The sequence below is a fragment of the Emys orbicularis genome, chromosome 1 (assembly GCF_028017835.1).
Source record: "Emys orbicularis isolate rEmyOrb1 chromosome 1, rEmyOrb1.hap1, whole genome shotgun sequence".
Lineage (NCBI taxonomy): Eukaryota > Metazoa > Chordata > Testudines > Emydidae > Emys > Emys orbicularis.
Genome location: NC_088683.1, coordinates 200547592 through 200574642, shown reverse-complemented (window position 1 = coordinate 200574642; position 27051 = coordinate 200547592). Strand labels below are relative to the sequence as shown.

Sequence of the window (27051 nt, the reverse complement as noted above, 5' to 3'; positions counted from 1 at the left end):
TTGAAATCCCAGCACAGAATCTACCAGGTTGTGAGGGAAGCATGCTGCCCGGATCAGGTACTGTCCTCTGACACCAACCCAAAGCCCAGCAGTTGAGCTTTTACATAGTGTTGGAGAGGAGGAACTTCCACATGCTCACCGGATGTATGCCAGGAAGCCGTTCCCTCTCCCCCCTTTCTGGGTGCGCCAGCCACTGTCATATCTGGCTATTGTTTGCTCCCTTCCTTTTGAATCAAACAGTGAATGGGGGGGAAATGGGAGCCAAAAAGTTGTGCTTCTGTTATTGAAGACAAATATTTTCTGGGACAGTACAAATGCACAGAGCTAATTAGATATTTTCCTAACTATTCTATGTTAACATGAAAGCAATATAGCTCTGTTAGACAAGGGGCTCAGTCTTATTTAGAGACAGATTTTTCTTTAAACCACTTCTTTGTAAACACCCCATGATGCTAGCAATTTGCTGCTAGAAAATTTGTATTCTTTATGCCTAAACCTCAGTCCTATATCAATAAGTAATTCAAGTCATGGCATCTCTGAAATGTCCTGCTGGTGGGAAACCAAATGTTGGATCCCATCACAAAGTAGGATGCTAACAAAAAAAAAATGTTTAAAAAAAAAGAAGACGAGCTCACTGCAGAGTTGATCTTCAAATACATACAAAATTGCTAGACGGCATTAGTACTTTTAGCAGCTAAGACTTTATCCAAGATGTTTTTACATTAAAAATGCCAATTCCTCTATATAACTTTCCATGACAAACCTCAAAGACTTGCTTCAGTTAAGACAAACTATCATTCTACTGAATAAGTAAGTGGAACCTCTTATAAAATATTCCAGTGGCTGGTCAGTAACACACTGCACTAGCATATGGGAAAACCAGGTTTGGTTGTCAGACAGGAATGTGTAATGCACATCAATGGAAGTAAATCCTACTGGCTGCAGAACACAAAATCCCTGGAGGGACTGGCCATGAGGCTGGGGTCACAGTGTAGTGGACAGGGTCTGAGGTGAGATGCTTGAGAATCTCCCTTTACCAAAAGAAAAACAGTTGCACACTTAGGCCCTGATCCTATAAGACTTAAGCATATGTATAACTTTACACTTGAGTAAAAGCGCACACATGCATTTGCAGGATAGGGGCCTAACAATTTAAAGATAATTTTGAATGAATCTCCTCTTTATCCCACACACTTTATCTTATAAGTTCAAATAAGAGTCAAATCCTGCAGTCCTTTACTGAGGCAGGACTCCCACAGAATTAAGAGGAGGTATGCCTTAGTAAGGGCCAAATAAGCATTGTAGGATTTGGCCCTAAGTAATAAATATAACACGAGAGAAGAAATTTCATGGACTGCAGTTATGGGCTGATGTAGATGTAGCATGGCACCCCCAGATGGTTTATGAGACGCAGAGATTGAACCTAGGTCCTCTAGATCTGAAAGTATGAACATTTACTGCCTGAGGTAAAATACCCAGATCTATAAACTGACTCAAACCTCTATGTAGTCCAGCCACTAGAGGGAAACAAAGAGGCCCACTGTGTAAGCACGGACTATGTTACATACATTTATGTAAGTCCATCTCCATTTGTACTTTTTAAGATACACATAAAGCATGGATTTGCCCTTTTTTGCCCTAGTTATTTTCTTTGGGCTACATATTTTACATCACTTGTAGCTTTGCTTTATATTTAACACTACTTTAACTAAAAAATATCTGACAATTTTTCAGGATTGACTAGTGATTTTGGGTGTCCAGCTTGAGACATGTTAAAGAGGCCAAATTTTTAGAATGTAGGATGCTCAGAGCTTTCTGAAAATCAGGCCCTTTTAAGGTATCTCAGGTTGGGCACCCAAACGCTGAGGCACCCAAATTGACTAGTTGTCACTTTTGAAAATGTAGGTCTCTGTTACTTTGATTTTTCTTCAGTAAAATGACTATTGCTTTCAATAAATGAATTAGAAGCATCTAAGGATTAGAAAATGTCAGATTCATTAAGTGCTGGGTCTTTACCATTTGTTCTAGAAGACTGTTCAGGCTCTGTGGTGTCTTTAGTTATTTGTTTCTAAATGTTGTCTTTCAGATGACAGGTTCCAAGGTCTTAAAAGATAGGTGTGCATATTCAAAGATTTTTCAAGCAAATCCATTACTGAAATTGACCAACATTGCCATTGTTTGAACAAAAAAGAAAATCCTTTCATGTAAGCTGCCAAAATGTGACGAGTGTATATCCAGCTGTGACTGCTCTGTTCTCAAGAGATGGAATTCATAGTTTTGCTGTATCATAGTAAGACTTCTTTCCCCAGGATCCCAATTCAGTAAGGCACTAAACACATGCCTAACTTTAAGCACGTGAGTAGGCCCATTGAAATCAATAAGAATACTCATGTGCTTGAAGTCAGGCATGTGCTTAAATACCCTGGGGTTTACAGCACCCAATTCATAGAGCATTATTAACTATTTGTGTCTGTAAATTTTAAAGTGGCATATTTTGTGAATCCCTTTACTACAATTTTCTAAGGGATTTTTTGACCATCCTGTCTAACATCATATTTTCCCTAGCAATAAGCCTCCTTAATAGATGTTAGTGCTTTGTGTTTTTATGCATCCTTCAAGTTATGATTTCTGAGGAAATTGCAGACATTCCTTAAAAGTATCAACAGAAAGTTAACCAACTCTTTATTCATCCTACTTACAGGTTAGCTGTTCATTTCAAGGAAATCAGAGATAAGCCAGGCCAACAGCAATCTGCAAACGCAGACTTGTCCACAAGTATAATCACTGTCTGTTTCGCCTCCACTCTGATGGACTGACAAATAACCATGAATATGTGGCTCCAATGCAGGAGCAATGAGTTGCAACATTTTGGTGTCATGTAGCCAGTGTATGGCCCAGGAGACTGGAATGCAGTATTTTGCACTGCTACAGTGTAAACCTGGGTATGAGAGGGATGATGTGACTCTCCATGGTCAAGTAGGATTTCAGGAGTCATGGAAGAGATCCACTCAGTCTTAGACAGAAAGAAGAAGGTTCCATTGACTTCTCAGTCTCTCCTGGTCAACCAATGAATGGGGTGGCCGTAATGGTATCCCCAGTGACATCAGCAAATTTTCACTTCTTAGGTATCTAAGGCTATATACAAATAGACTAGGATTAGGCAGAGATGGATGGAGGTAGAGAAGGCAGAAGGCCAGGGACAAATATAAATGATGGCCCCATAAAGATAGCATAGACTGGACAGGAAATCCTTACAAGCCTGTCAAACCAGCCTTAAGGTCTGGATTAGGCACAGCGAGGAGAAAATATACACTTGAATGTCTGAAACAACATGATTTGCCTGGCAATTTAAAGTGTTCATCAAATATCACTCTCCAAATATTGAATATTTTTCGAAGAAGGATTTCTCCCCAGACATAAGGTAAAGCTCACATTGCTATAATACTCTCTGTCACTCAGCAAGAAAACTAGTTGGAGCACAAAGTTTAATCAAGTCAGAGGAAAGGAATTTTCAGGGGCTGTTACACAAATGAATGAGGAGTGATATGTGATCACCATGGCAGATGGAAAACTTGTTAAGGCAAGTGTGGTCCCTATTCTGTGTTGACCAAACTGATTGCTACACATGACTGGTCATGGGGGAAGCCAGCGTGACAACTGTTACAAAACAGAGGTCTCTTGAGCTAAACATGGTCCTTTTAAGTTGTAAGAACAACATAAAACAGCTATGTCTAAAATACAGCAAAGTGTCGTTTATGCCTTGGTCACAAATGAACCATATCCTACACAGCTGTTTCTGATAAAGTAAAACTTGCCTTTTTAATGCTGACAATTTTGTCTGTCACAGTGAGATGGATGAGGCTCTCAGGTTACATGTGGGGAAACAAAAACGGAGAACTGATACCAGATAATAATGTTGCGTTAACAGCAACCCTTGCATGAGAGCCCCTGCTTATGAATCTTCTAACATTCACATTCATGGACTTGTAATATGTTACACATTAAACTGTCCCAGTTTCACATTTCAGTGATGAAATGCATAACTAGGTATGCAGAAAAGTCAGTGTCCCTCATATAATAAATTGCTTTAATATGATGTAGCTTTATAGTTTTTCTAGAGGAAAATTTACACTTACCAGAGAAATAAATACTTCTGCTTTTGATGCACAGAAGGTTTAAGTCTCAGCACCATTATTTGTGTGGCGTTATAACTTGAGTGACAGAAAGTTCACAAATGTTGAGAACCAAGAGAAGAAGTGTTTCAAGGCAGCACAATGATTACATATTTTGTCTCATAGCTGCATGGATATCACACATAGAAAATCGAATGTGGAAGATGTATATAAAAAAAATACAACAGGCAGATAGTCATGAAATTTTATTTATGTATTACTCTTTTCTATTCTCTTCATTTGGAGACCTTTTCCATAGCAGTAACACTTCTGATCCTATACTAAAACAAAGAACAGCATTACATGATCGAAAACGAAAAATCATTTCTAAGGGCAGGGCAAGGGAGTGAAGCATTCATAAAAAAAGGAATCTTTAGTAAGTGCAACTTCAGCTTTCTGTTTATTTTTCACAGGTGGTCCTCTTCACAGGCTCTGTAAACCTCTCATAGGATCTTTACTGCATTAACCTTCCCTGTAGTGAAGGACGGGCTAGACCAGGGATCCGCAACCTTCAGCCCGCGGCCCGCCAGGGTAAATCCCCCGGCGGGCCAGGCCGGTTTGTTTACCTGCCGCATCCACAGGTTCGGCCAATTGCAGCTCCCACTGGCCGCAGTTCGCTGCTCCAGGCCAATGGGGGCTGCGGGAAGTGGTGGCCAGCACATCCCTCGGCTGCGCCGCTTCCCACAGCCCCCATTGGCCTGGAGCGGTGAACCGCGGCCAGTGGGAGCCGTGATCGGCCGAACCTGCGGACGCGGCAGGTAAACAAACCGGCCCAGCCCGCTAGGGGGCTTACCCTGGCAGGCCGCATGCCGAAGGTTGCTGATCCCTGGGCTAGACTTAGTTCCCTCCATTATGGGCTGGTCCACACACAGTTTTTGTATTGTTTTAGCTATATCAGTTTAGAACAGGTATAATTAAAGTAGTACAAACCCCCAGTGTGGACACACATTTTTACTATATAAAGTTGCTAATATTGAGATCAGTGATTCCAGGAACTATACCAAAATAAGCATTTTCATTCATTTTATTGGCACTTCCTGAACCAGCCAGCTAGAAGAGTCATAGGCTGTAACCCACTGCCCATCAGCAGACAAAATGTTGTTTTGGACGGTATTAGGGAAAGTGTTTGAGAGAGACACACTATAGTAGTTAGGAGATGGTTCCAACTCTAACCTTTATGACCATACAACCCTCAGCCTGTGCCTGAGGTTGCTACTGATGGAAGGGATAAGAAAGCCAATATATTTATTTAAAACACTATTTGAAATGTTTACCCTCAAAACATTAGATTTCAGCATTTCAATCTTGTTTGTGATTTGAATTCAAATACCAAAAAGTGTTCAATGGAGGTGGACAGAGGTTGACCAATAGAGTTTTAAATAACCCTAGTACTGAATCTTCCACCACTTCCCATGGGAAACAATTGGACAGGCAAATAAATCGCGCTGTTAAGAAGTATTTGCTGAAGGCCAATGCAAGTTTTCCTTTGCTCTGTTGTATCCATTTATTCCTACTGAAACACCCTCAGACCACCCTGCATAATTCCTCTTCTACCTTGGCACTGACACTCTTCAGATAATTGTAGATATTCCCTTGAAAAACTTGGAGAAGGGTGTAATCAACACAATAACTAACAATTCATTTTTTATATTGCTGTTTATACAACACGTAACTACTCAGTTTTAGATAGACTATTACAATTCACTTGTTATGGGATGGTTTGTCACAACAGTTAAGTGGCTGCTTGACTTAGGAATTTACATCATCCCCCTAAATAATGAAGATAAATGTTATACACTATTACCTTCCATTTTCCTGCATTTAGGATAACCACATAACTTGCAAATGGCAAAGGGAAGGGGAAATATAAGCGAGTTGCTTTATGTCTTCTGAAATGTATGAAGATAAATAGTAGCAACCCACTATTCACCAGTGTAAAAGCAACCCTGGTATAACTTCAAGAGCCTATACCAGGGATGAATAAAGCCCATTCTGAGACAAAGAGAGCAGGACACATTTTAATTAACAAGACATTTATATTTAACACATGCCTCCAAAACCAGGCACACAGCTTTACACTTCATTAAAAACGTTAAAAATACAAAGCTTTCAAGAGCAAATACAAGGACCCAGATGTGAGAATCACACAAAAACTTACACCTGGTGTCAATTTAATCTAAACACTGGATATTTCCCTCTATTTGCCACCAATGCAAATAGTATGATGGTATATATAAAAAGCAAGCACTACTGACGTGCACTGTTAGCGATGCCTTTAAAACTGCTGAATGTAAACTTGAAAGCAGATTATCTCAAGAGGATAAGCAACTGCCACATGTGCATCAATTCAGATCACTGCAGAACATGTGAGAGCTACAGCTGAAAAATATTAAAACAAGCTTCCTGGAAGACAGATTGGAATAGTGAGCAGCCTCTCTGACTATTAAAGACCATTTTACTTACTCCAAACATGAAACATAGAACAACAGGGGGTTAGAGGGAAGAGTTCAGCTTTGTAATAGGCTCCTGTTGAAACTGCTTATTTTCCAGATGAATCCATTACAAGCAGGTGATTACATAAGAAATAATGAACAGGTGATTGCACATCAGCAGCCTGGTGTTTATCCTGCCTTATGTTAAAATCCTTAAATGCTCCATAACATGCGTTATGCCACGCTGTGCTGACAAAGTGTCAAATCCTGCAGTGCTCATTCAAGCAAAACTCCTACTGAAGTCACTACAACTTTGACTTAAAATCCTTCCAATTATATTCTAAATAAAATTATTTGATACAGTACGGTATTTCACATTTACATAGGCATTCATTCAATAATTTAAATAAAAATTACATACAAGAAAACTACATGAAAAGAACATTATTACAACTGCAAAGTCAAGTACTCAAAAGCTAAGCAGAATTAAAATGGTTGGCGAACCTTAATTTAGCCCTCTTGTACATCTGTGTTATTATATGGTCTTAAATTATACGATCACATAGAATTTGTTCCACAGGATCTCTGCTTCATTCCATGCGCAGAATGGCCAGTCCTCACTTAAACAGCAGCTGTTCAATATTTTGTTTTAGCCTCAAAGTTTAATGTATACGTGGCCCAACACCACAAATCTTGCTCTGACAACAGAATTATTCATTTCCTCATGGGTTTTTCTGTGGTGCTCATCACTGCAGTATCTGAGTGCTTCACGAACATTTATGTGCTTTTTGCAATCCCCAGCCAAATTTCAAGTTCCTGCTCCAAAGAATGGGGGCGCTAGAGCTTTTCAAAGAAAAGGTCACCATAATTTACTAACATGGGTCTGGCAAGCTGCTGGTAATACCCAGAGCTGTGAGACACTGTGCTACCCCTCTCAGCCTCAGTAAGTGGGAGCTTTGCGGCACCTAAGCTATGTGACAACTGCCTGGCACACCAGCTTGTCTGCCTTGCCAACAAACTCTTCAGGGCTCTCCCAGCCCAAACATTGCCTAGCAGATAACTATTAGTGAACTCTAGCCCCCGAGCTCCTCAGAGATGTTGCTCTGAAATGCACAGGCCTTACCACGGTGCAATAACAAAAGAGATTAAGTTTGCTGCTCCTTTAAAGAGACAGAATCAACAACTTGTTGCCTTGACTGGAATTAACAATCACTTCCATACAATCAAAGCACTGGGTTGGAGATAAAAAGTAAAACAAGTTTATTTAATTTATTTAAAAAGAGATTGGTTTTAAGGGAATTTAAATATATGGGATAAAGATAGAAAGTGTTAGAAAAAAACAACAGTAAAATACACTTTCTAATGGCTAAGACCTAACTTAACAAGCTACAGTCTTTGTAAAAGCTGGTTTCCTCAGCAATCTTCCTTTTCCAGCAATGGCTGACTAGCTTTTGATCAGGAGCCCCACAAGGATTCCCAAGGCACTAGTTTTCTATGTCTCCTCAGGTAAAGGATAACTTAGGGGAGGGTCACTCCCCCTCTTTTTATAGTCCCGTAAACCTTTGAAATACATTCTTCTGAAATGTATCCCCAGATAAAGTTCCTTTCCCCGGATGGGTGTGGATGCCATGCTGTCTGGTGTAGACTCCATGCTGTGTTCTCCCCCGTTGGTGAGCTGGGGTACACTAAGCCAGTCAGGCCAGCTGATAATCACTGCCAGAGACCAGGGAGGCAGTTGCTTCCTGATACACAGATGCTGTTAGGGTCACAATGGGGAAAACAACATATTTTTTCCTAGCCCTGTTCTCACAAAACAGCTGAATCATTTTGTTGGTCACGTTGGTCAGGGGTGTGAAAAAAACCATGTCAACATGGTTCTTGTAATGGGAAATTATGCCTCACCAACCTGTTAGAATTCTTTAAGGAGGTCAACAAATATGTGGACAAGGATGATCCAGTTGAGTTAGTGTACCTGGACTTTCAGAAAGCTTTTGATAAGGTCCCTCACCAAAGGCCCTTACGCAAAGTAAGCTGTCATGGAATAAGAGGGAAGGTCCTCTTGGATCAGTAACTGGTTAAAAGATAGGAAACAAAGATACAAATAAATGGTCAGTTTTCACAGCAGAGAGGTGTAAACAGTAGAGTCCCCCAAAGATCTGCACTAGGACCTGTACTGCATGACATATTCATAAATGAAAAAGGGGATGAACAGTGAACTGGCAGAATTTGCAGATGATACAAAATTACTCAAGATAATTAAGTCCAAAGCTGACTGACAAGAGTTGCAAAGGGATCTCACAAAACTGGGTATGAAAATGCAGATAAAATTCAATATTGGTAAGTGCAAAGTAATGCACATTGGAAAACATAATCCCAAATATAGATACAAAATGTTGGGGTCTAAATTAGCTGTTACCACTCAAGAAAGAGATCTTGGGGTCATCGTGGGTTGTTCTCTGAAACCATCTGCTCAATATGCAGCAGCAATCAAAAAAGCTAACAGAACATTAGGAACCATTAGGAAAGGGATAGATAATAAGATGCAAAATATCATAATGCATTATATAAATCTATAGTACTCCCACATCTTGAATACTGTGTGCAGTTCTGGTTGCCCCATCTCAAAAAAGATATTTTAGAATTGGAAAAAGTATAGAGAAGGGCAACAAAAATGATTAGGGGTATGGAACAGCTTCCATATGAGGAGAGATTAAAAAGATTTAACTATTAAACTTAGAAAAAGGATGACTAAGGGGCAATAAAATAAAGGTCTATAAAATCATGAACGGTGTAGAGAAAGTGAATAAGGAAGTGTTATTTACCCATTCAAATAACACAAGAATCAGGGCTCACCCAATGAAATTAATAGGCAGCAGGTTTAAAATAAATATAAGGGAGTAATTCTTCACACAATGCAGTCAACCTGTGGAAATAATTGCCAGGAGATATTGTGAAGGCCAAAGTGGGTTCAAAAAAGATACATTCCTGAAGGATAGGTCCATCAATGGCTATTAGCCATGATGGTCAGGGATGCAACTCCATGCTCTGGATGTCCCTAAGCTGCTGACTACCAGAAGCATGGAGTGGACAATAGTAGATGGATCACTCAATAATTGCTCTGTTCTGTTCATTCCCTCTGAAGCATCTGACATCGGTCACTGTCAGAAGACAGGATACTGGGTTAGATGTACGACTGATCAGACCCAGTATGGTCATTCTTCTGTCTGTCTCACCCAGAAAAACACTGGCTGCAATCTACAGCCTCTTCAAGCGTTTGCATATGGAACAGTAGGGTGGTGTTGGGGTAGGTAGGTGATATGAGAGAGATAGAGACTTACCCTCCTATATACTGAATCTCCCAACATTCTAAGTATCCCCACACACTTAAATGTAAATGGCTGTTAATATAGCAGCCTGTGTCTTTTCAGTCACAGTAAATTCTTGGCACATGATTGCCTGGGCTGGTCTAGAACAGCCACAGTTCTCTCTCTGAGTGAATCTCATTTAGACTCTATGGAAGCCAAATAACGCTTCTATGACTCAACACCTGCTGAGAAGATCTGGAGCTATACTATTCCCTATATGCCTATTTCAATCATTCATAAGCACTTCAAAAGGTAAAGCAGGCCATGAAGTTCAAAAGAGAATGTGCCTGCTACAGTAGTATGTAATTTTGTAAACTGTATGCAGAGCAATCTGTCATTGACAGATGACAGATTCTACAGGACCTGCTATGCAGGTGATTTTTACAAATACTTGCTTCATTCAAGGAGTACCTGCTGAGGGTTAATAGGAATTTCCAGCTCTCTACAGAGTGCTTGTTCTTCCCACGTATCCCACCCTCGCATTTCCAGGATTCTAAAATACACAAGTTAGCACCTGTTTGCTACAAAAATGTATTCTAAAAACAGAACTTTCTGTGAAAAGGCCACCTCTAATATTAGTCATTTTACCTTTATGGCAGAACCTGGAAAACTATATTTTTAGTAGCTACTTCTCACTAAGTAGTTAGCATTGTCATGCAAAACACTTGATTACCAGGACCTAAAAATGCACCTTTTTAAGATCAACAATAACTCTAAAGAAACTGATAAATAGGTTTTTCAGTGGGTTAGGAATCAAGCAACTCAATTTCTGCAACTACTTCTGTAGTGCCTAGACCTATCCCAGAATGAAATTAAATGTAATTTCAGTTCAAGTTCCTTTAAACAACCTTCAGCTCTAAAACATTCTCTAGCCCTAATATGTTGTCATTCTATGATACGACACAGAGGCTTTCATATATTGTATTAGAGTACACAATAGATCATCCAGCCTCCTCAATCTACTGAAAGTACAAACAGACAGTCTCACTCAATTATATTCAAAGGGACATAGCCTCTTCTGTCTGTATTAATGCCATAAGGAATAATATCTTGTGAAATCTATTTCTGGCAAATTTTCATTGCTCAGTGGCTGGCCATTCTGAGTCTAAAGACACTGAGTTTGAGACTACCTGAGAAAATACCATGAGTGAGCCTCCTATCATTCATTGAATTACTATATAGCTAACTCAACAAGGATTTCATCATCGCAATTTAAGAATAAATCAAAATTAGTGTGCTACTAAAAGAGAGACTGCTTCCTTAGAAGTAGCAAGAAAGATTGTCGGAACTGAGGAATCTTACAAATCAATCCTGTCCCCCAAAATTTTCAGATTGTAGGCTGTGATATTTTCATCTAAACAGCAATGGAAAAAAATAATCTGTTCAATATTCTCCTATACTCAGCCTAAATGCATTTAATTGCATCAAGCATAACCAGTCTTTTTTCAAGACCAGAAAGTAATCACATGCCTGTTATTATAGAAACCTTAAACCACAAAAAGAACAGTAAAAGGTTTGACCTAAAACCCTCAAAAAGGAAAGACATTCATAGCTAAAGCTGTAAAATCTAACCTTAATTCACCCTGTTGTGCCTAGGTATTTGCAAGAAGTACAGGACCAAATCCAGGTTATTTTACTCACAAGTGTAGTCCCATTAGTTTCAGCAAGACTACTCTAGGGAGTAGGGTTACCAGGATTTGGCCCAACATACATAATATATCACAGGCTGTCTGAAGGTCCCTGAAACACCTACAAATGATGGGGTGAGGTAACAGCAGAGTTTTGGCATTCACTTTGTATTGCCTTGATCTTGTGCTATAACACAATGCATTGTAATGCATCTGAACCTAGTTGGGTCCTCATTAATCCAAAAATGTAATGCCTAAGTACATACATTTATGAAACAATAATATGTATTAACTCCTCCAGAGCGGTTAGGGTCTCCTGCATCATGCCTCTTTGGGTACCTTAATTTACTTGGAATTTTGAATTACTGTAATGGGCTCAGGTTGTGCCAATGCAGCCACCAAATATTAGCACTAAGGCTTCACATTTTTATGGTATTTTTATTGAAATTAAGTCAGTGCCCTTGCTCAATAACTGCTTTACAAAACAAAATCAATTGTCAATTTATTTTTCCTTTTTCCAAAATATATGAAGGGCACTAATCAGCATCATGGAATCACAGGCCTGAAAAATGTCAGTTTAGAAAAATACAGAAACTACCATGATCCTGCAAACTGTTCCACATGAGAAGACCTTTATTCCAGCATGGAGCCCCTCTCAAGTCAGTGGGACTCCACCTGCAGGCACAAGTGTCTGCCCACGCAGATCAGCTTACAGGTTTGAGCCCTAAATTATTTCTTTTTTAAATCTACATGGGCTAAAAGGTTTTACACAACTGTCTTCTGGCCTAGTGAGAGCTGTGCACTGCCAGGCAGCATACCTGGATTTTAGTCCAGACTCCAGACCAAGCTCAACATTCCCTCTTAACTGTACAACGAGACAAGTAAGATGTCACACCTAGTGAACATTTCTTGCAAAGCAATCAGAAATGCAATTTGGAGGGGCAAGGGGAAATCAATAAAGTAACTGTCATATAGAGGCTGGTCCTACATGCCTTAAAATAGCGCTCCTATTAACTTCAATGTGGCTTTGGCTGTCTGATCTGTGTAAGGAGTGCAGTATTGAACCCTTAGACATTTAGGGCAAGATTCCGGTACCCTTGTGTTGAGTAGTACGCTACTCCTCAACTTGCCCCACTGCAGTCATTGAGAATGCTCAAGGAACTACTCAATATAAGGCTGGCAGATTCCAGCACTAAAAAATTAAGGCTTGATGAATGAGTAAATTAATCTGCCTCTTAGTATATTATCATGCAGGTGGGGAAGGACATTGACATAGCAACAAACTACTTATTAAGTAAAACTTCCCTTGTTACTGACCCATCTCCTGTGCACTGGTGTCATTCCCTTCCCACTTTTATTTCTCCTCCCCAAGTGACTCTCTCTTCCAATTTCATTCATGGAGGTGCTTGCTCTAATCTCCTCCCCAAAACCCCACACACCAAGCAAAGGAGTCCCGGAAAGCAGATGTTTGTCTTCCCCACCTCATGCTGCAGTCAGGGCTCAGTTGCCTGTGCTGGGCTCTGTGTAAGCTGGCTGGAGGCTACATCAGAAGTTCAGTAGAGGAGTATATACAGGAGAGCTGCGTGTCCATCAGCTCCATGCAGGGGCTGAAGTTCAGGTCGGGGGTCATGCATGCACCTGAAAGGGAACATTGTTGCAGCTCTTTGTTCCCAGGACAAACAGTAGATACTGTATGTGAAAACTGATCTGGCTAAAGTTAAACCTTTTGGGGGTTCAGAGAAGTTCACATCACTATCATTATTATTTATTATTTTATTATTTCCATGCACTCCTGCTCTTCCTTAGTTTCAGCCAGAAATAAAAGTGGAGATGCCAAATATCATAGCAATTTTCCCTGTACTTCCAACTCCAGTATTCCAAAATGTACTCACATTCTCACCAAAACATTCCGATTATTCAGGCAAAGAGGTTCACGTGAGTTTTGAATAACAACTTTAGAGGCTTACTTGACACAAGCCAGACAGGGCTTGGAATGCCAGGGAGGTGGAATGCTCAGCCTCTAAAGAAAGATGGATGCCTTGAACACTCAACATCAATGCTTCTGTCCAATCTGAGGGCAACGCTGACAGGCTCAGAAGTAAGTCACATCTAGTTCTTCACTGTATGAAAGATGCAGGTCCCAGAAAACAACTTGGGGTCTCAAGGTTGGGGGCCCTGACAGGTGTAAAGAAAGGAAAAATTGAGAGGCCACTGATAGCTTTGAGAAGAGCAGGGAGGATTTGATAGGGAGGGTGTGATAGAATGTATTTGGAACCTCAGGGGTTAGGGCAGAACCCTTCTGAGATAACAACATCCCACCCCAAGCTGGTCTCTACCACCACCCCATCTCCCTATATAGTGGTTTATCCAGGAGAGCAGGAATAAAACAAGGGGGTTTGTTGGGAAGGTGGGCCTTTTAACCAGTAATTAGAAGCTACAGGCCTGACACTGTGCCTTCTGAAGTCAGCAATGAAAACTTCCAATGAATTCCATGGTGCAGGGTCAGCCCATCTATGACTTGCTGACTTGACTTGGGGAGCTCAGGAAGAAAGCAACTTGCCTGTCCACAAATAAGGACACTAGCCCACTGAGAAAGGTGTTTCTCCAACACTTTCACTGTTTGTTTCTTTTGTTATAATTGCTGTTATTCAAGACAATGAAGAAACTATGAGTCTGGAAACTGAGACAGAGAGGCCAATGGTGGGTCTCTTTTTTTTTGTTTTTGTTGTTGTTGTTGTTGTTGTTAACAGACTAAAGTAAATGTAGCAATCCAGAAAAGGGGAGGTGGGAAGGACATGCATGTGTAGGTGTCTTTTATCAGCCAGAGAATTAGATGTATTTGTTACTGAGGAGAAGCATGGGGTTGGTAACAGAGAAGAGCAGGGAAGGAATTTTTTTTTGCACTCCTATAACATAATAATCACTAACCCTATTATTGTTGCCATGGTGAGTTTCAGGGCAAGTGTCATGTTAAATTTCAGCCCATAACAAATTTCTTCTACAACTGGAGTTAAAAACTTGAGCACAGGAATTTATAATGGAAATTATGACAATCTTAACGATAGCTGCATTTACAGCGCCACTATAATTAGAGTACATTATACTCTTGTCATTTGCTTACCGTGATCTGACTGGTTAAAATAAGCTGTCAAACCCACTCTGAACAACTGAAGAGACAACTCTTTTTAGGATTTTTTAAACCATTTTATTATTATTTGTATTTGTTTGCATTACAGTAGCACTAAGAGGTTGGGGCCCCATTGCGCGAGGCACCAGACACAGTAAAAAAGACGGTTACTTACCTTCTGTAACTGTTGTTCTTCGAGATGTGTTGTTCACGTCCATTCCACATTAGGTTTACGCGCGCCGCGTGCACGAACGTCGGAAACTTTTTCCCTCAGCGGCTCCCGTCGGGCCCGCAGGGTCTCCCTTCCCGCCAGAGCGGCGCCCCGCCCTAGCGTATATATATCCCTGCTGGCCCGACCCTCCCTCAGTTCCTTCTTGCCGGTGACTCCGACAGAGGGGAAGGAGGGTGGGAAGTGTAATGGACGTGAACAACACATCTCGAAGAACAACAGTTACAGAAGTTAAGTAACCGTCTTTTCTTCTTCGAGTGCTTGTTCACGTCCATTCCACATTAGGTGACTCACAAGCTTACCATTGGAGGAGGGTAGGAGTCAAGGAATAACTGATTGAAGCACCGCCCTGCCGACCATCGCGTCATCTCTGGTTTGATGGTGGATCGCGTAGTGGGCTGTGAAGGTATGCACCGACGACCAGGTGGCTGCCTTGCAGATCTCCTGGAGCGGGACCTGCGCCAAGAAGGCCGTCGAGGACGCTTGGGCCCTAGTAGAGTGAGCCCTGATCTGAGGTGCAGGCATGTTGGCGAGCTCATAGCACGTGCGTATGCAAAGCACGATCCACGCCGACAGGCGTTGCGTCGAAATAGGCTGGCCCTTCATTCGTTCCGCAATGGCCACAAACAGTTGAGTCGATTTGCGGAAAGGCCTGGTACGGTCTAGATAGAAAGCCAACGCCCGCCGAACATCGAGGGTATGCAGGCTACGATGGCTTGGGTCCGTATGGGGCTTGGGGAAGAACACCGGCAAACAGATGTCCTGCCCCATGTGAAAACTCGTGACCACTTTAGGGAGGAATTTAGGGTGAGGTCTAAGCTGCACCTTATCCTTATGAAAGACAGTATAAGGAGGCTCCGAGGTGAGGGCCCTCAGCTCCGATACCCTCCTAGCCGAGGTGACGGCCACGAGAAACGCGACCTTCCATGAAAGGTGCATGAGGGAGCAAGAGGCCAGGGGCTCAAAGAGCGGCCCCATGAGCTTAGTGAGGACCAGATTGAGGTCCCATGGGGGTATAGGTGGGCGTGAGTAGGGGAACATCCTCTCCAGCCCCTTGAGGAATCGGACTACAGTGGGGTTGGAGAACACGGACATCCCCGATTCCCCCGGGTGAAACGCCGATATGGTGGCTAGATGCACCTTAACAGAAGCGGGGGCGAGGCCTTGACGCTTGAGGTGCAGCAAGTAGTCCAGAATCAGTGGTATCGAGGCCTGCAAGGGCTGGATGTGCTGAGGCCCACACCATAGGGAGAAGCGTTTCCACTTGGCGAGGTAGGTCGCCCTTGTGGAGGGTTTCCTACTACCAAGGAGGATTTGCTGGACCTCCTGAGAGCACCTGTGCTCCACCTCACTTAGCCAGAGAGAAGCCATGCCGTGAGATGCAGCGATGGCAGGTTCGGGTGGAGCAGGCGACCTCGGTCTTGTGTGATGAGGTCGTGATGGAGGGGGAGGGCTATCGGAGTGGTCACGGACAGTTCCAAGAGAGTTGTGAACCAGTGTTGTCGTGGCCACGCCGGGGCGATGAGAATGACCGTCGCCTTGTCCCTGCGGGTTTTTAGGAGGACCCTGTGGATGAGTGGGAACGGGGGGAAGGCGTACCGCAGGCTCCCGCCCCACGGGATTGCAAAGGCGTCTGCCAGAGAGCCCGGACTGCGGTTCTGGAAGGAGCAAAACTGCGGGCACTGGCTGTTGTCCATGGTGGCAAACAGATCCACCTGGGGAAACCCCCACCTCAGGAAGATTGAACGGAGGATGTCCCGTCTCAGCCTCCACTCATGCATGAGATAGGACCGGCTGAGACGGTCCGCCAGCCCGTTCTGGACCCCGGGGAGATATGCAGCCTGGAGGTGTACTGAATGGGCTATGCAGAAGTCCCAGAGGAGGAGCGCCTCGCGACAGAGGGGAGAGGACCGGGACCCGCCCTGCTTGTTTATGTAAAACATAGTGGTAGTGTTGTCCGTCAGAACTGACACGCCGTGACCTCTTATGGTGGCGTGAAAGGTCTGGCAGGCGAGGCAAACCGCCCTCAGCTCCTTCAGGTTGATGTGAAGCAACTGTTCCTCCCTGGACCACAAGCCCTCAGTGCGCAGGTCCCCTAGGTGCGCCCCCCAACCCAGGTCTGACGCGTCTGTCACTAACGTCAGAACTGGTTGTGGGGCGGCGAACGGGACCCCCGCACAGACCTGCTGTTGATCGAGCCACCAACGGAGGGCGCTCGATACCCGAGCCGGGATCGTGACGACCATGTCCAACGGGTCGCTGTTGGGGCGATATACCTGGGCCAACCACAGCTGCAGAGGCCGGAGCCTGAGGCGGGCGTGTCCGACTACGTGGGTGCATGCCGCCATGTGCCCCAAGAGTTGTAAGCAACATCTGGCCGTGGTCGTGGGGAATCTCTGAATGGAGGTCACAGCCTCCTGGATAGCCAGGAATCGCGATACGGGAAGACTCGCCCGTGCCGCCACCGAGTCCAGGACTGCCCCTATGAACTCCAGTCTCTGTGTGGGGACTAGTGAGGACTTGGGCACATTGACTAACAGGCCGAGTTCGCGGAATACTTGTAGCGCCAGTGCCACGTGGGCGCGAACCTCTGTCTCTGAGCGGCCCGCCAGGAGCCAATCGTCTAGGTACGGGTAGACTCGCATCCGCCTTTTCCGAAGGAAGGCCGCCACCACGGACATGCATTTCGTGAAGACACGTGGGGCCGTTGCCAGGCCGAAGGGCAAGACCGTAAACTGGAAATGACGCTGCTGGATAGTGAAGCACAGGAACCGTCGGTGGGCCGGGCGGATGGCGATGTGAAAGTAAGCGTCTTTCATATCGAGGGCAGCGTACCAATCCCCCGGATCCAGGGAAGGAATGATGGTACCAAGGGAGACCATACGAAAACGTGGTTTTTGCAAGTACTTGTTCAGCTTGCGAAGGTCCAGGATAGGACGGAGGCCCCCTTTCGCTTTGGGAATGAGGAAGTATCTGGAATAGAACCCTTTTCCTCTGAGATCCCGAGGAACCTCTTCCACCGCCCCTACCGCGAGGAGGATCTGTACGTCCTGCATGAGGAGTTGCTCGTGAGAGGGGTCCCTGAAGAGGGACGGGGGTGGTGGGTGGGAGGGAGGGGGCGAGGAGAACTGGAGGGTATAGCCTGACTCTACCGTGTGCAGGACCCAATGGTCTGATGTTATATGAGACCAGGCACGGAAAAAATGGGACAGGCGGTCCCTGAAACACAGGGGAGGAACCGGAGAAGAGATAGGTACGCTGTCCTCGATCGCATCTTCAAAATCCCTGCTTATTTCCCGGCTGCGGCTTATTGTGGCCCTGGTTTTGGCCTTGGTTAGGCGTATTGTTGCGCCTACGCCTATTGTCTCTGCCCCGCCTACGGTATGGTTCGTGTCGAGGGCGAGGCTGGTACTGCCTCTGTGGAGGCTGCGGTTTGAAGGGCTTCCTCTGTGTTACAGGGGTATGCATCCCCAAGGACTTGAGGGTAGCCCGCGAGTCCTTGAGGCCACGGAGTCTGGCATCCGTCTGCTCCGAAAACAACCCTGTACCCTCAAACGGAAGGTCTTGAAGGGTGTTTTGCACCTCAGGGGGAAGACCAGAAGCCTGCAGCCACGCTGAGCGCCTCATTACCACGCCGGACGCGATAGTCCTAGCGGCCGCATCAGCCGAGTCGAGCGAGGCCTGTAACGAGGTCTTGGCCACCGCCTTTCCCTCGTCCACTATGGCCGCAAACTCGGGCTGCGATCCCTGAGGCAAGGCATCCTTAAATTTAGACACTGATGCCCAGGAATTAAAATTATGTCTATTGAGGATCGCCTGCTGGTTCGCGATCCGCAACTGGAGGCCTCCCGACGAGTAGACCTTTCTGACGAACAAGTCCAATCGCTTCGCCTCCTTGGCCTTGGGGGCTGGGGCCTGCTGGCCATGCCGCTCCCTCTCGTTGACCGCCGAAACGACCAGCGAACATGGGGCTGGATGGGAGAAGAGGAAGTCAAACCCTTTGGATGGGACAAAATACTTCCTCTCGACGCCCCTTGCCGTCGGCGCAGAGGAGGCTGGCGTCTGCCATACAGTCTTATAATTTGACTGTACCGTCTTTATAAGTGGAAGAGCGATCCTGGAGGGACCCTCCGGGCTCAGAATGTCTACCATGGGGTCCTCCTGCTCAACCGTCTCCTCTGCCTGCAACCCCAAATTGAGGGCCACCCGGCGGAGCAAGTCCTGGTGCGCCCGATGGTCAATCGGGGGAGGGCCGGACACTGTTGTGCCCGCCACGGCTTCATCCGGTGAGGAGGAGGAGGTCATGGCCTTCTGTGCGTCCTCGTCCTCCTGCAACTCCTCCTCAGCGGGACGGTCCTCTGGGGTACGTCCCCTGGCCAAGGTCAGGGACGGTGCCGGGCTCGGTACCGAGTCCGTTCTATCCCTGTCTGGCGGCCTGGAGACCGTGGCCTCCGCACGGGAGGCAGTGCGGTGCCGTGGGGAGCGGGACCGGTGTCCTGAGGGGCCCGATCTCGCAGTTCTGGACGGAGGGCCTTGCTGATGATAGGCCCACGGGGTCCAGAATAGCCATTGTCCAGGATGGTTCCAATGTGGTTGCCAAGAGGCCTCGCGCTCCCTAGCGGCGTGCACTCTGCGGCCATAGCTACTGGAAAAGCCCGAGCCCTCCTCCGATGCCAAGGACGGCGATCTAGAGGGCCACGGCGGTGCCGTCGGGCGGTGCCGTTCCGGAGTCGGGGAGCGGTGCCTTCTGGAGCGGGACCGCGAGAGGCGCCGTGGAGACCTGGATCTCGATCAGTACCCGCCATCCCGGGACCGGGAACGGCTGCGGGAGCGCGGTCTCGGGAACCTCGAGGTCGACGCGTCCCGGTGCCTGGTCGAGCCGGGCTGCTGGGACGATGCCTCGCTCGCGTCGGGGCCTGGCTGTTTGGAGGCCCGTTGCGCGGCGGGAAGCCGGGAGTCCACCGAGGCGGAGCTCGACCGGGACCGGCGCCGTGTTCGGTGCTGAGATGGCGACCGCGACGGGCGCATCATCGCCGGCTTGCCCTTGGATGGCAGTCGCGGCGGAATGTCTTTAGCGCGGAGGTTACTTTCGGTGGACAATTCAATGAGGTCCTTTGCTGCCTCAAATGTGTCCGGGGTGGAGGGATGTTCCAACAGTTCCTCCAGCCCCTCCTCCTCGCTCGACGCGCTTATCCCGGGGCTCGACGGGCCCTTGGGCGCCGGAGCCACTGGTACCGGGATCTGTACCGGGGCCGTAACGGCCTTGGCGGCACTCGCGGCCTTCGCCGGTGCCGGCTTCTTATGCGGGGAACGTCCCCTGGTCTTAGGCTAGCTCTTTGGTCTGGCCGGCGAAGAAGAACGGTGCCGGGTGTGTTCCCGTCGAGGTGGCACCGTAGGCTTAGGCTGTCCTGCCGGCGTCGGGTCGCGGACCGATGCCGGGGCACTCCGCACCGATGTCGACGGCGCCGCGGAAGAGGAGGGCTGTAACGCCGCCTCCATGAGGAGCTGCTTGAGACGAAAGTCTCTCTCCTTCTTGGTCCTAGGCTTGAAAGCTTTACAAATCTTACAGCGCTCCTTTTTATGGGCTTCCCCCAGGCAACGAAGACACGAGTCGTGCGGGTCGCTCAACGGCATAGGCCTGCGGCACGTGGCACAAGCCTTGAAGCCTTGGGCGTGCGGCATGCCCCGCCGCCCAGGGCCGGTGCCGGGGTCGCCCAACCCCTATCACAAAGAGATTTAGGCCTTTGTGAGGGGCTAATAAACTACTATTTACACTAAACCTTAAACACTTAACTATTAACGAACTGATAACTATCACTAATCACTATGCTAAGGGACACTCTCAGACGAGAGATAGAGTTGTTCCAACGTCGCCACGGGCGGTAAGAAGGAACTGAGGGAGGGTCGGGCCGGCAGGGATATATATACGCTAGGGCGGGGCGCCGCTCTGGCGGGAAGGGAGACCCTGCGGGCCCGACGGGAGCCGCTGAGGGGAAAAGTTTCCGACGTTCGTGCACGCGGCGCGCGTACACCTAATGTGGAATGGACGTGAACAAGCACTCAAAGAAGAACAGCCTTTGCCCCAAAAGAGCATACAATCTCAATAGACAAATCAAAGGATAGGAAGTGAAAAAGAGGCTTACTGAGATGAAGTGACTTGCCCCCAGCCACCCAGTAACAATGCTGGAACTAGAACCCAAGTCTCCTGAATCCCCATGTAGTATGTTAGCCACTAGTTCTACAATCTATTTACCATTATGGGCCGCATATGCAGCTCTTTGTGTGTTATGGGGGGGGGGGCACATCCACACAACATATATACTACCTGTATGGCCCTGGGGATGTCACATGGGTCACAGCTGTGTGCTGATTGGGCCGCGGGTTGAGAACCACTGCACTAGACCACTGTGTCTCCAAAGTAAGCCTCCATTTTTGTTACTCAACTATATTTCCATAGTAATTGTAAAAATTAAAAAGATTTTAAAAGGCTTATGTGAAAACCTTCCTTGGAGAGAAGTTTAAAGTCAATGTGGGACACTGACATTAGTAATTTTTTCATCACTTGTTGCACATAAGTAGGAAGGCCAGATTATCTCAAAATTAATAGTTTTTCATTAGCTGGAAGGTGCTCCCTTTTTTGTTTTTTGCCACCATATCCATTTTATCCGGACACATTTTATGCAAAAGCCCAATACACTCATGATGTATAATTTCTTTGGTTTCATGGAGTTACACCAGGAATGAACTTAGCTCAATAGGTCTAATGAGGTTTTAGTAATCACAAAGTGTCCTGCATTAGACAAGTCTGGTTGTTCTCCATTGACAAACTGGCTAGAAAAAGGCACAGACTTATGGGCTCAAACAAGGGCGGACTAATTGTATTGCTCTTTGTCAACAAGCTGGTTTTCCTCCAATGCTCCTAATACTGACAAATCAAGTAGTTACTATTCTTAATAATATTAGTGACCTCATTTTTGATTGCTGTAGGAACTGTAAGTGGAAAAAGTACAGAGAAGGGCAACAAAAATTATTCAGTGTATAGAACTGCTTCCATATGAGGAAAAATTAAAAAGACTGGGACTGTTCAGCTTGAAAAAGAGATGAATAAGGGGAGATATGATAGAGGTCTATAAAATCATGAATGGTGTGGAGAAAATGAACAAGGAAGTTTATCCCTCCACATAACCCAAGAACCAGGGCTCACCCAATAAAATTAGTAGGCAACAGCTTTAAAAACAAACAAAAGAAAGTACTTCTTCAGACAACACACAGTCAACTTGTGGAACTCATTGTCAGAGAATGTTGCGAAGACCAAAAGTATAACTGGGTTCAAAAAATAATTAGATAAGTTCCTGGAGTATAGGTCCACCAATGGCTATTAGCTAAGATAGCCAGGGACCCAACCCCGCTGCTCTGGGTATTCCTAAACCTCGGCCTGCCAAAAAGTGGGACTGGATGACAGGGGATGGATCACTCAGTAATTGCCCTGTTCTGTTCATTCCCTCTGAAGCATGACACCAGCCACTATCAGAAGACAGAATACTGAGCTACATGGACCATTGGACAGACCCAGCATGACCATTCTTATATTCTTATGCTAAAAGATTCTGAATAAGATAGTAATAAACAAACAAAAGTGAGTCTCCATAAGATGACTTCATCTCTTACTAATGTCCTCTAAAAACTAAACTATGTGCTACACCTTCCAGTGTGTGACAAGGTCAACAACTTCTAATCATAAACACAGTCAACCCAAAAAAAACTAGCTCATTTCAATAAGAAAATAGTATCTGTCTTGCTTGTAGACATACCAGATTACACATAGTGAACAATATTGCAACAGTTTAAGAGGCTGTGTTCTTTACCACAATGTTTAAAGCATATTTGTAACTAAAAGCAAAAGGTGAAGATAGAGAATTGAATAGTCTATATTGTATAATAGTGATTAAGACGTTTTAAGAAAAAAACAAAATCTATAATTATCAAAAATCTTAGTTTATTGACAGACTGAAAATACTATTTTTGTGTTGAATGTTTAGATAGTCAAACTAGTCATAAAGTTCAGTATACTATCAATTCAGATATTTTCTTTTTACTGTCATATAGAACCATGTTAATTTTTTCTTAGGCATAAAATGTTATCTATCAATGGAAGTGACCCTCAAAAACCCCATGATTTTTCATTTTGCACCTCTGGGTGCTGGATTAATAGCCCTCTTGCGGACACAAGTACCCATCTATCTAAATAGTAGAGCACAGGCATAATGCCCAGCCAGTGAGCCTCAATCCAGTTAGAGGCAACAGAGAGTCCTGTGGCACCTTTAAGAGTAACAGATGTATTGGATGCACCGACGAAGTGGGCATTCAGCCACGAAAGCTTATGCTCCAATACATCTGTTAGTCTTAAAGGTGCCACAGGACTCTCTGTTGCTTTTTACAGATCCAGACTAACACGGCTACCCCTCTGATACTTGAATCCAGTTAGAGGGACTACCGCTAGCAAAAAGGACAGTTTAATCAATTGCTGTCCTTTCAATCACAGGTAACATTCAGTCCTAGTGGGAGCATCTCTCTGCTCAGATTGCCAGCAACTATACCAATTGGGATGGGGGGGAAGGGGTGGTGTGGCAGACCCTTATCTGCTCCCTGCGGAACTGGAAACACCAAACTCATTTCACATAGGCAACCAAATCCCAGGAACCCACTTAAGAACAAATGCAATCTGCAAAAAAGCTGTCCACAACATGCCAGCAACAAGGAGGGGAAAGTCGCCTCAGTTCGCCCTTAAATAAGCGGAGTTGACCCAAAACTCAAATGAAAAATTGGTTTCAGAGTAGCAGCCGTGTTAGTCTGTATCCGCAAAAATAACAGGAGTACTTGTGGCACCTTAGAGACTAACAAATTTATTAGAGCATAAGCTTTCGTGGGCTACAACCCACGAAAAAGTGCATTCCCTTTGTGAGTGGCGAGCAGGAAAGCTGCTCTCAAAGTGTGGAGGGAAGCTGTCCATGGGCGAGATGGGGGGGGGGGGGGGAGAGTGAGAGGAGGAGAACTTAAACACATATACAGTAACACTGCGGTATCACAACTGTAAATGGGAGCCTTTGGGGCCATAACTGTAGGGACACCGCAATATTTATTGCCAGAAGAAGGGCTGGTTTAAGAGGGATCTGTTGGGGGGACGGGACTGCCCCTTCTAGTAAGTCTGCGGGGAATGGAGGGGCGCTAGCCCTTTGAGCACATTGAAGGAAATGGGAGTGGGGAGTTGCCCTCGGGAGTCGACTTGGTGGGGGTGCACAGAAGGGAGCTGTGCCTGTGGCCAGGGTGGGTGTGGCTGGGGAGGGACTGTGGGAAGCTGCCCCTGTGGCTGGGATGGACAGCGGTGAGTTGCCCCGGGGTGGTGGTGCACAGTGGTGAGCTGCCCAGCGGTTAGGGTGAGTGTGGTGGATGGATAGTGGGGAGCTGCCTCCGGGATCGGCGTGCATGGGGGGGGAGCTGCCCCCCCCGGGAGCGGGGTCGGGGTGCATGGTGGGAGGGGGAGCTGCCCCTGGCAGCAAGTTCGTGGTGCACGGGGGAGCTGCCCCCCCGGGAGCGGGGTCGGGGTGCATGGGGGGAACGGGGTGCATGGGGGGAACTTCCCCCCGGGGAGCGGGGTGCATGGCGGGGGGGAGTTGCCCCCTCGGGGAGCGGGGTCGGGGTGCACGGGGGCAGCGGCCGGGGCTGGGCAGGATGGCTAGCGGGAGGGAAGCTGGCGGGGTGGGTGCGGGGAGGTCGGTACCTTCTCGCCGGTCACCACATGCAGCCCCTCCCGCACTTTGGCGAAGGACCCCTCTCCCAGCTTCCTGCCGATCAGGTAGTTGCCGACGCGCTTGGTGTGCTGGAAATCGCGGAGCCGCTCCCGCGCGCCCGCTGCGCTGATCCAGGCGGCCAGGAAACTTCCCTCCGAGCCCAGGGGCGGCTTCCGCGGCTCCCCGCCATCGCCGAACCCCGCCGCCGGCGGCTCGCTCAGCAGCCCGTCGCCCGCAGCCGCCGGCATCCTCCTGCCCCGCTTCTGCCCCGTCTGCCGCTGCTGCTGCTACTGCTGCCGCCGGGCGCCTTCACTGGGCATCGGGGCAAGTCCCGCCTCTGCAGGGTCCCGCCGTGGCCAGCGGCTCTGGGCGCCCGCTCCCAGCTCTGCAAGCCCGGCGGAGAGGCTGCAGCCAGGCGCTCGCCTCCCGAGCGCACGTGGGGCTGGGGGCTGGGGGGCGCTGCTCAGGCGCCTTCTCGAGGCAAGGAGAAAAGTTCCTCCGACCAGCCGCGGGCTAGATTGGGGGGGAGGTGGGGCGGCCGCTCCAGCACGATCCTCTCCGGAGAGCGCCGGCAACAATGCAGTGTGCAGCCAGCCTAGCAACTACTGAAGGCGAGCGAGCAATGCTGGCACACAGCGCATCACGTTGAGAAGCAAGCGAGAGCCAGCTCCCGCAGATCAATTGTCTCCAGTCCCCGTGCAATCCGGTTTCCCTATTGGGTCTGTTTCTCTTTACCCCTCCCCTCTCTCTCTGTGTGTCTGTCTCCCTCGCTCTCCTGGACTGTGCAGAGAGAGGTGTTTTCTCTTTGCTTGAGGCGCCCTCTCGGATGGGGGAGGGAGGGGAAAAGCCTCATTCCGTTTGAATGTGCAGTAATTTAATCCGATCACACGCGGCGGGAACAGATGTGATCTAAACTCAACACAGCAGCCTGAACATTTTCAAACGCTGGTCCCCCCTCCTTCCCCCTCTGCTAGTGCACGGCTCTCAAAACAGAACACCCCAAAAACCCTCTCCCAGAGAGAAAAGCCACCTGAAATTCATGACGGTGCACCTCTCTGTATATAATTAGACTGCAAATCCCAGCTCCCAGCCAGATACAGCCATTCTACGTGGTTCTTTTTCTGGACATGTATGCGTGTGGTTTTATTTTCTCATGTTTTATTCTTGCTTGAGAATATTTTTATGCTGCGCCGCTTTCCCCACCTTTCTGCTTATGAACACTTCAGGTGTGTGTTTTTTCACTCCTTTGTTGGTGGAATGTGCTCCAGAGCTGAGATCGTGACAGCTCTGCTAGTGAGAGCATGAATACTTCCCGCCCCCCCTCCACGTTGTTAATAAATCCAGAGAGTGCCAATGCAGTTCCTATGCAGCTTTTCGAGTACCACCCTTTTGCTTCAGTTCAAATTATCACTTTATTTACAAGTGGGTTCTACATTTTTAAGTTCTCTACCCTGATTTTGTTTTTACCGATTAATTCCAAGTTGCATTTTACAACATAACTTTATTTGGTATAGCTTCTTTCCTATAAACTGTATCCCCCTTAGTGGAGCGTGGAGCAAGGGCAATCCTTTCTGCGCAGATCTTCCTCATCTCAGGCAAAGGGAGAAGAAATCAGACCCTTCCATTCTACTCCCCTTCCCTCTTTTGTACACAGTATGTGCAGGTATTTACAGTGGCAATCAGGGACATATACAAGGGAGGATAATAGAATCTAGAGTTTTAAAAGACCTATTGGATCATGAATGCACTGAGGTCCTGATCCTAAAGCTAATCACCCCTCAACTTACACTGAAGTCCCTGGGAGTTGAGGACATTCAGTACCTCACTCAGGTACTGAATTCCTGTGTATACATAAAATAGGGTTACCATACGTCCAGATTTTCCCGGACATGTCCAGCTTTTTGGTCCTCAAATCCCCGTCCGGGAGGAATTTCCAAAAAGCCGAACATGTCCGGGAAAATAGGGAGGCATGGTAAGGGGACCGCCTCCTTTCCAAGGTTCAACTTTCCCGGCTCCCGCCGCTCTCCCCAGCGCAGCAGCAGCCGGAGCCCGGGAGGAGGTGGCTGCAAGCTGGGATGCCGCCGGCCAGTGCCGCTCAGCCAGGGCCGGGGCCGGGCCGGAGCCACTTGGCCAGAACCGGGGCCCAAGCCGGAGCCGCTGGGACCGGGGCTGGGGGTGCTCGGCCAGCGCCGCTCGGCCAGGGCCAGGCCGGAGCGGCTAGGCCGGGCCGCTGGGGCCGCGGGTGCTCGGCCGCTGGTCGGAACCGGGGCCCGAGCCGAGCTGGGCCGGAGCGACCGGGGCTGGGGGTGC

At 47.0% G+C, this 27051-nt stretch overlaps 1 protein-coding gene across 1 annotated transcript in view; it reads right to left on the bottom strand.

Annotated features, from left to right (window-relative positions):
• HUNK (hormonally up-regulated Neu-associated kinase) overlaps positions 1-24989 on the bottom strand; it is an 80374-nt gene extending 55385 nt beyond the window's left edge. The window contains exon 1 of the mRNA XM_065423285.1: positions 24732-24989. Within this exon, the coding sequence (XP_065279357.1) occupies positions 24732-24989 (258 nt within the window). The remainder of the gene's footprint in view (positions 1-24731) is intronic.
• Positions 24990-27051: the final 2062 nt, after the last annotated feature.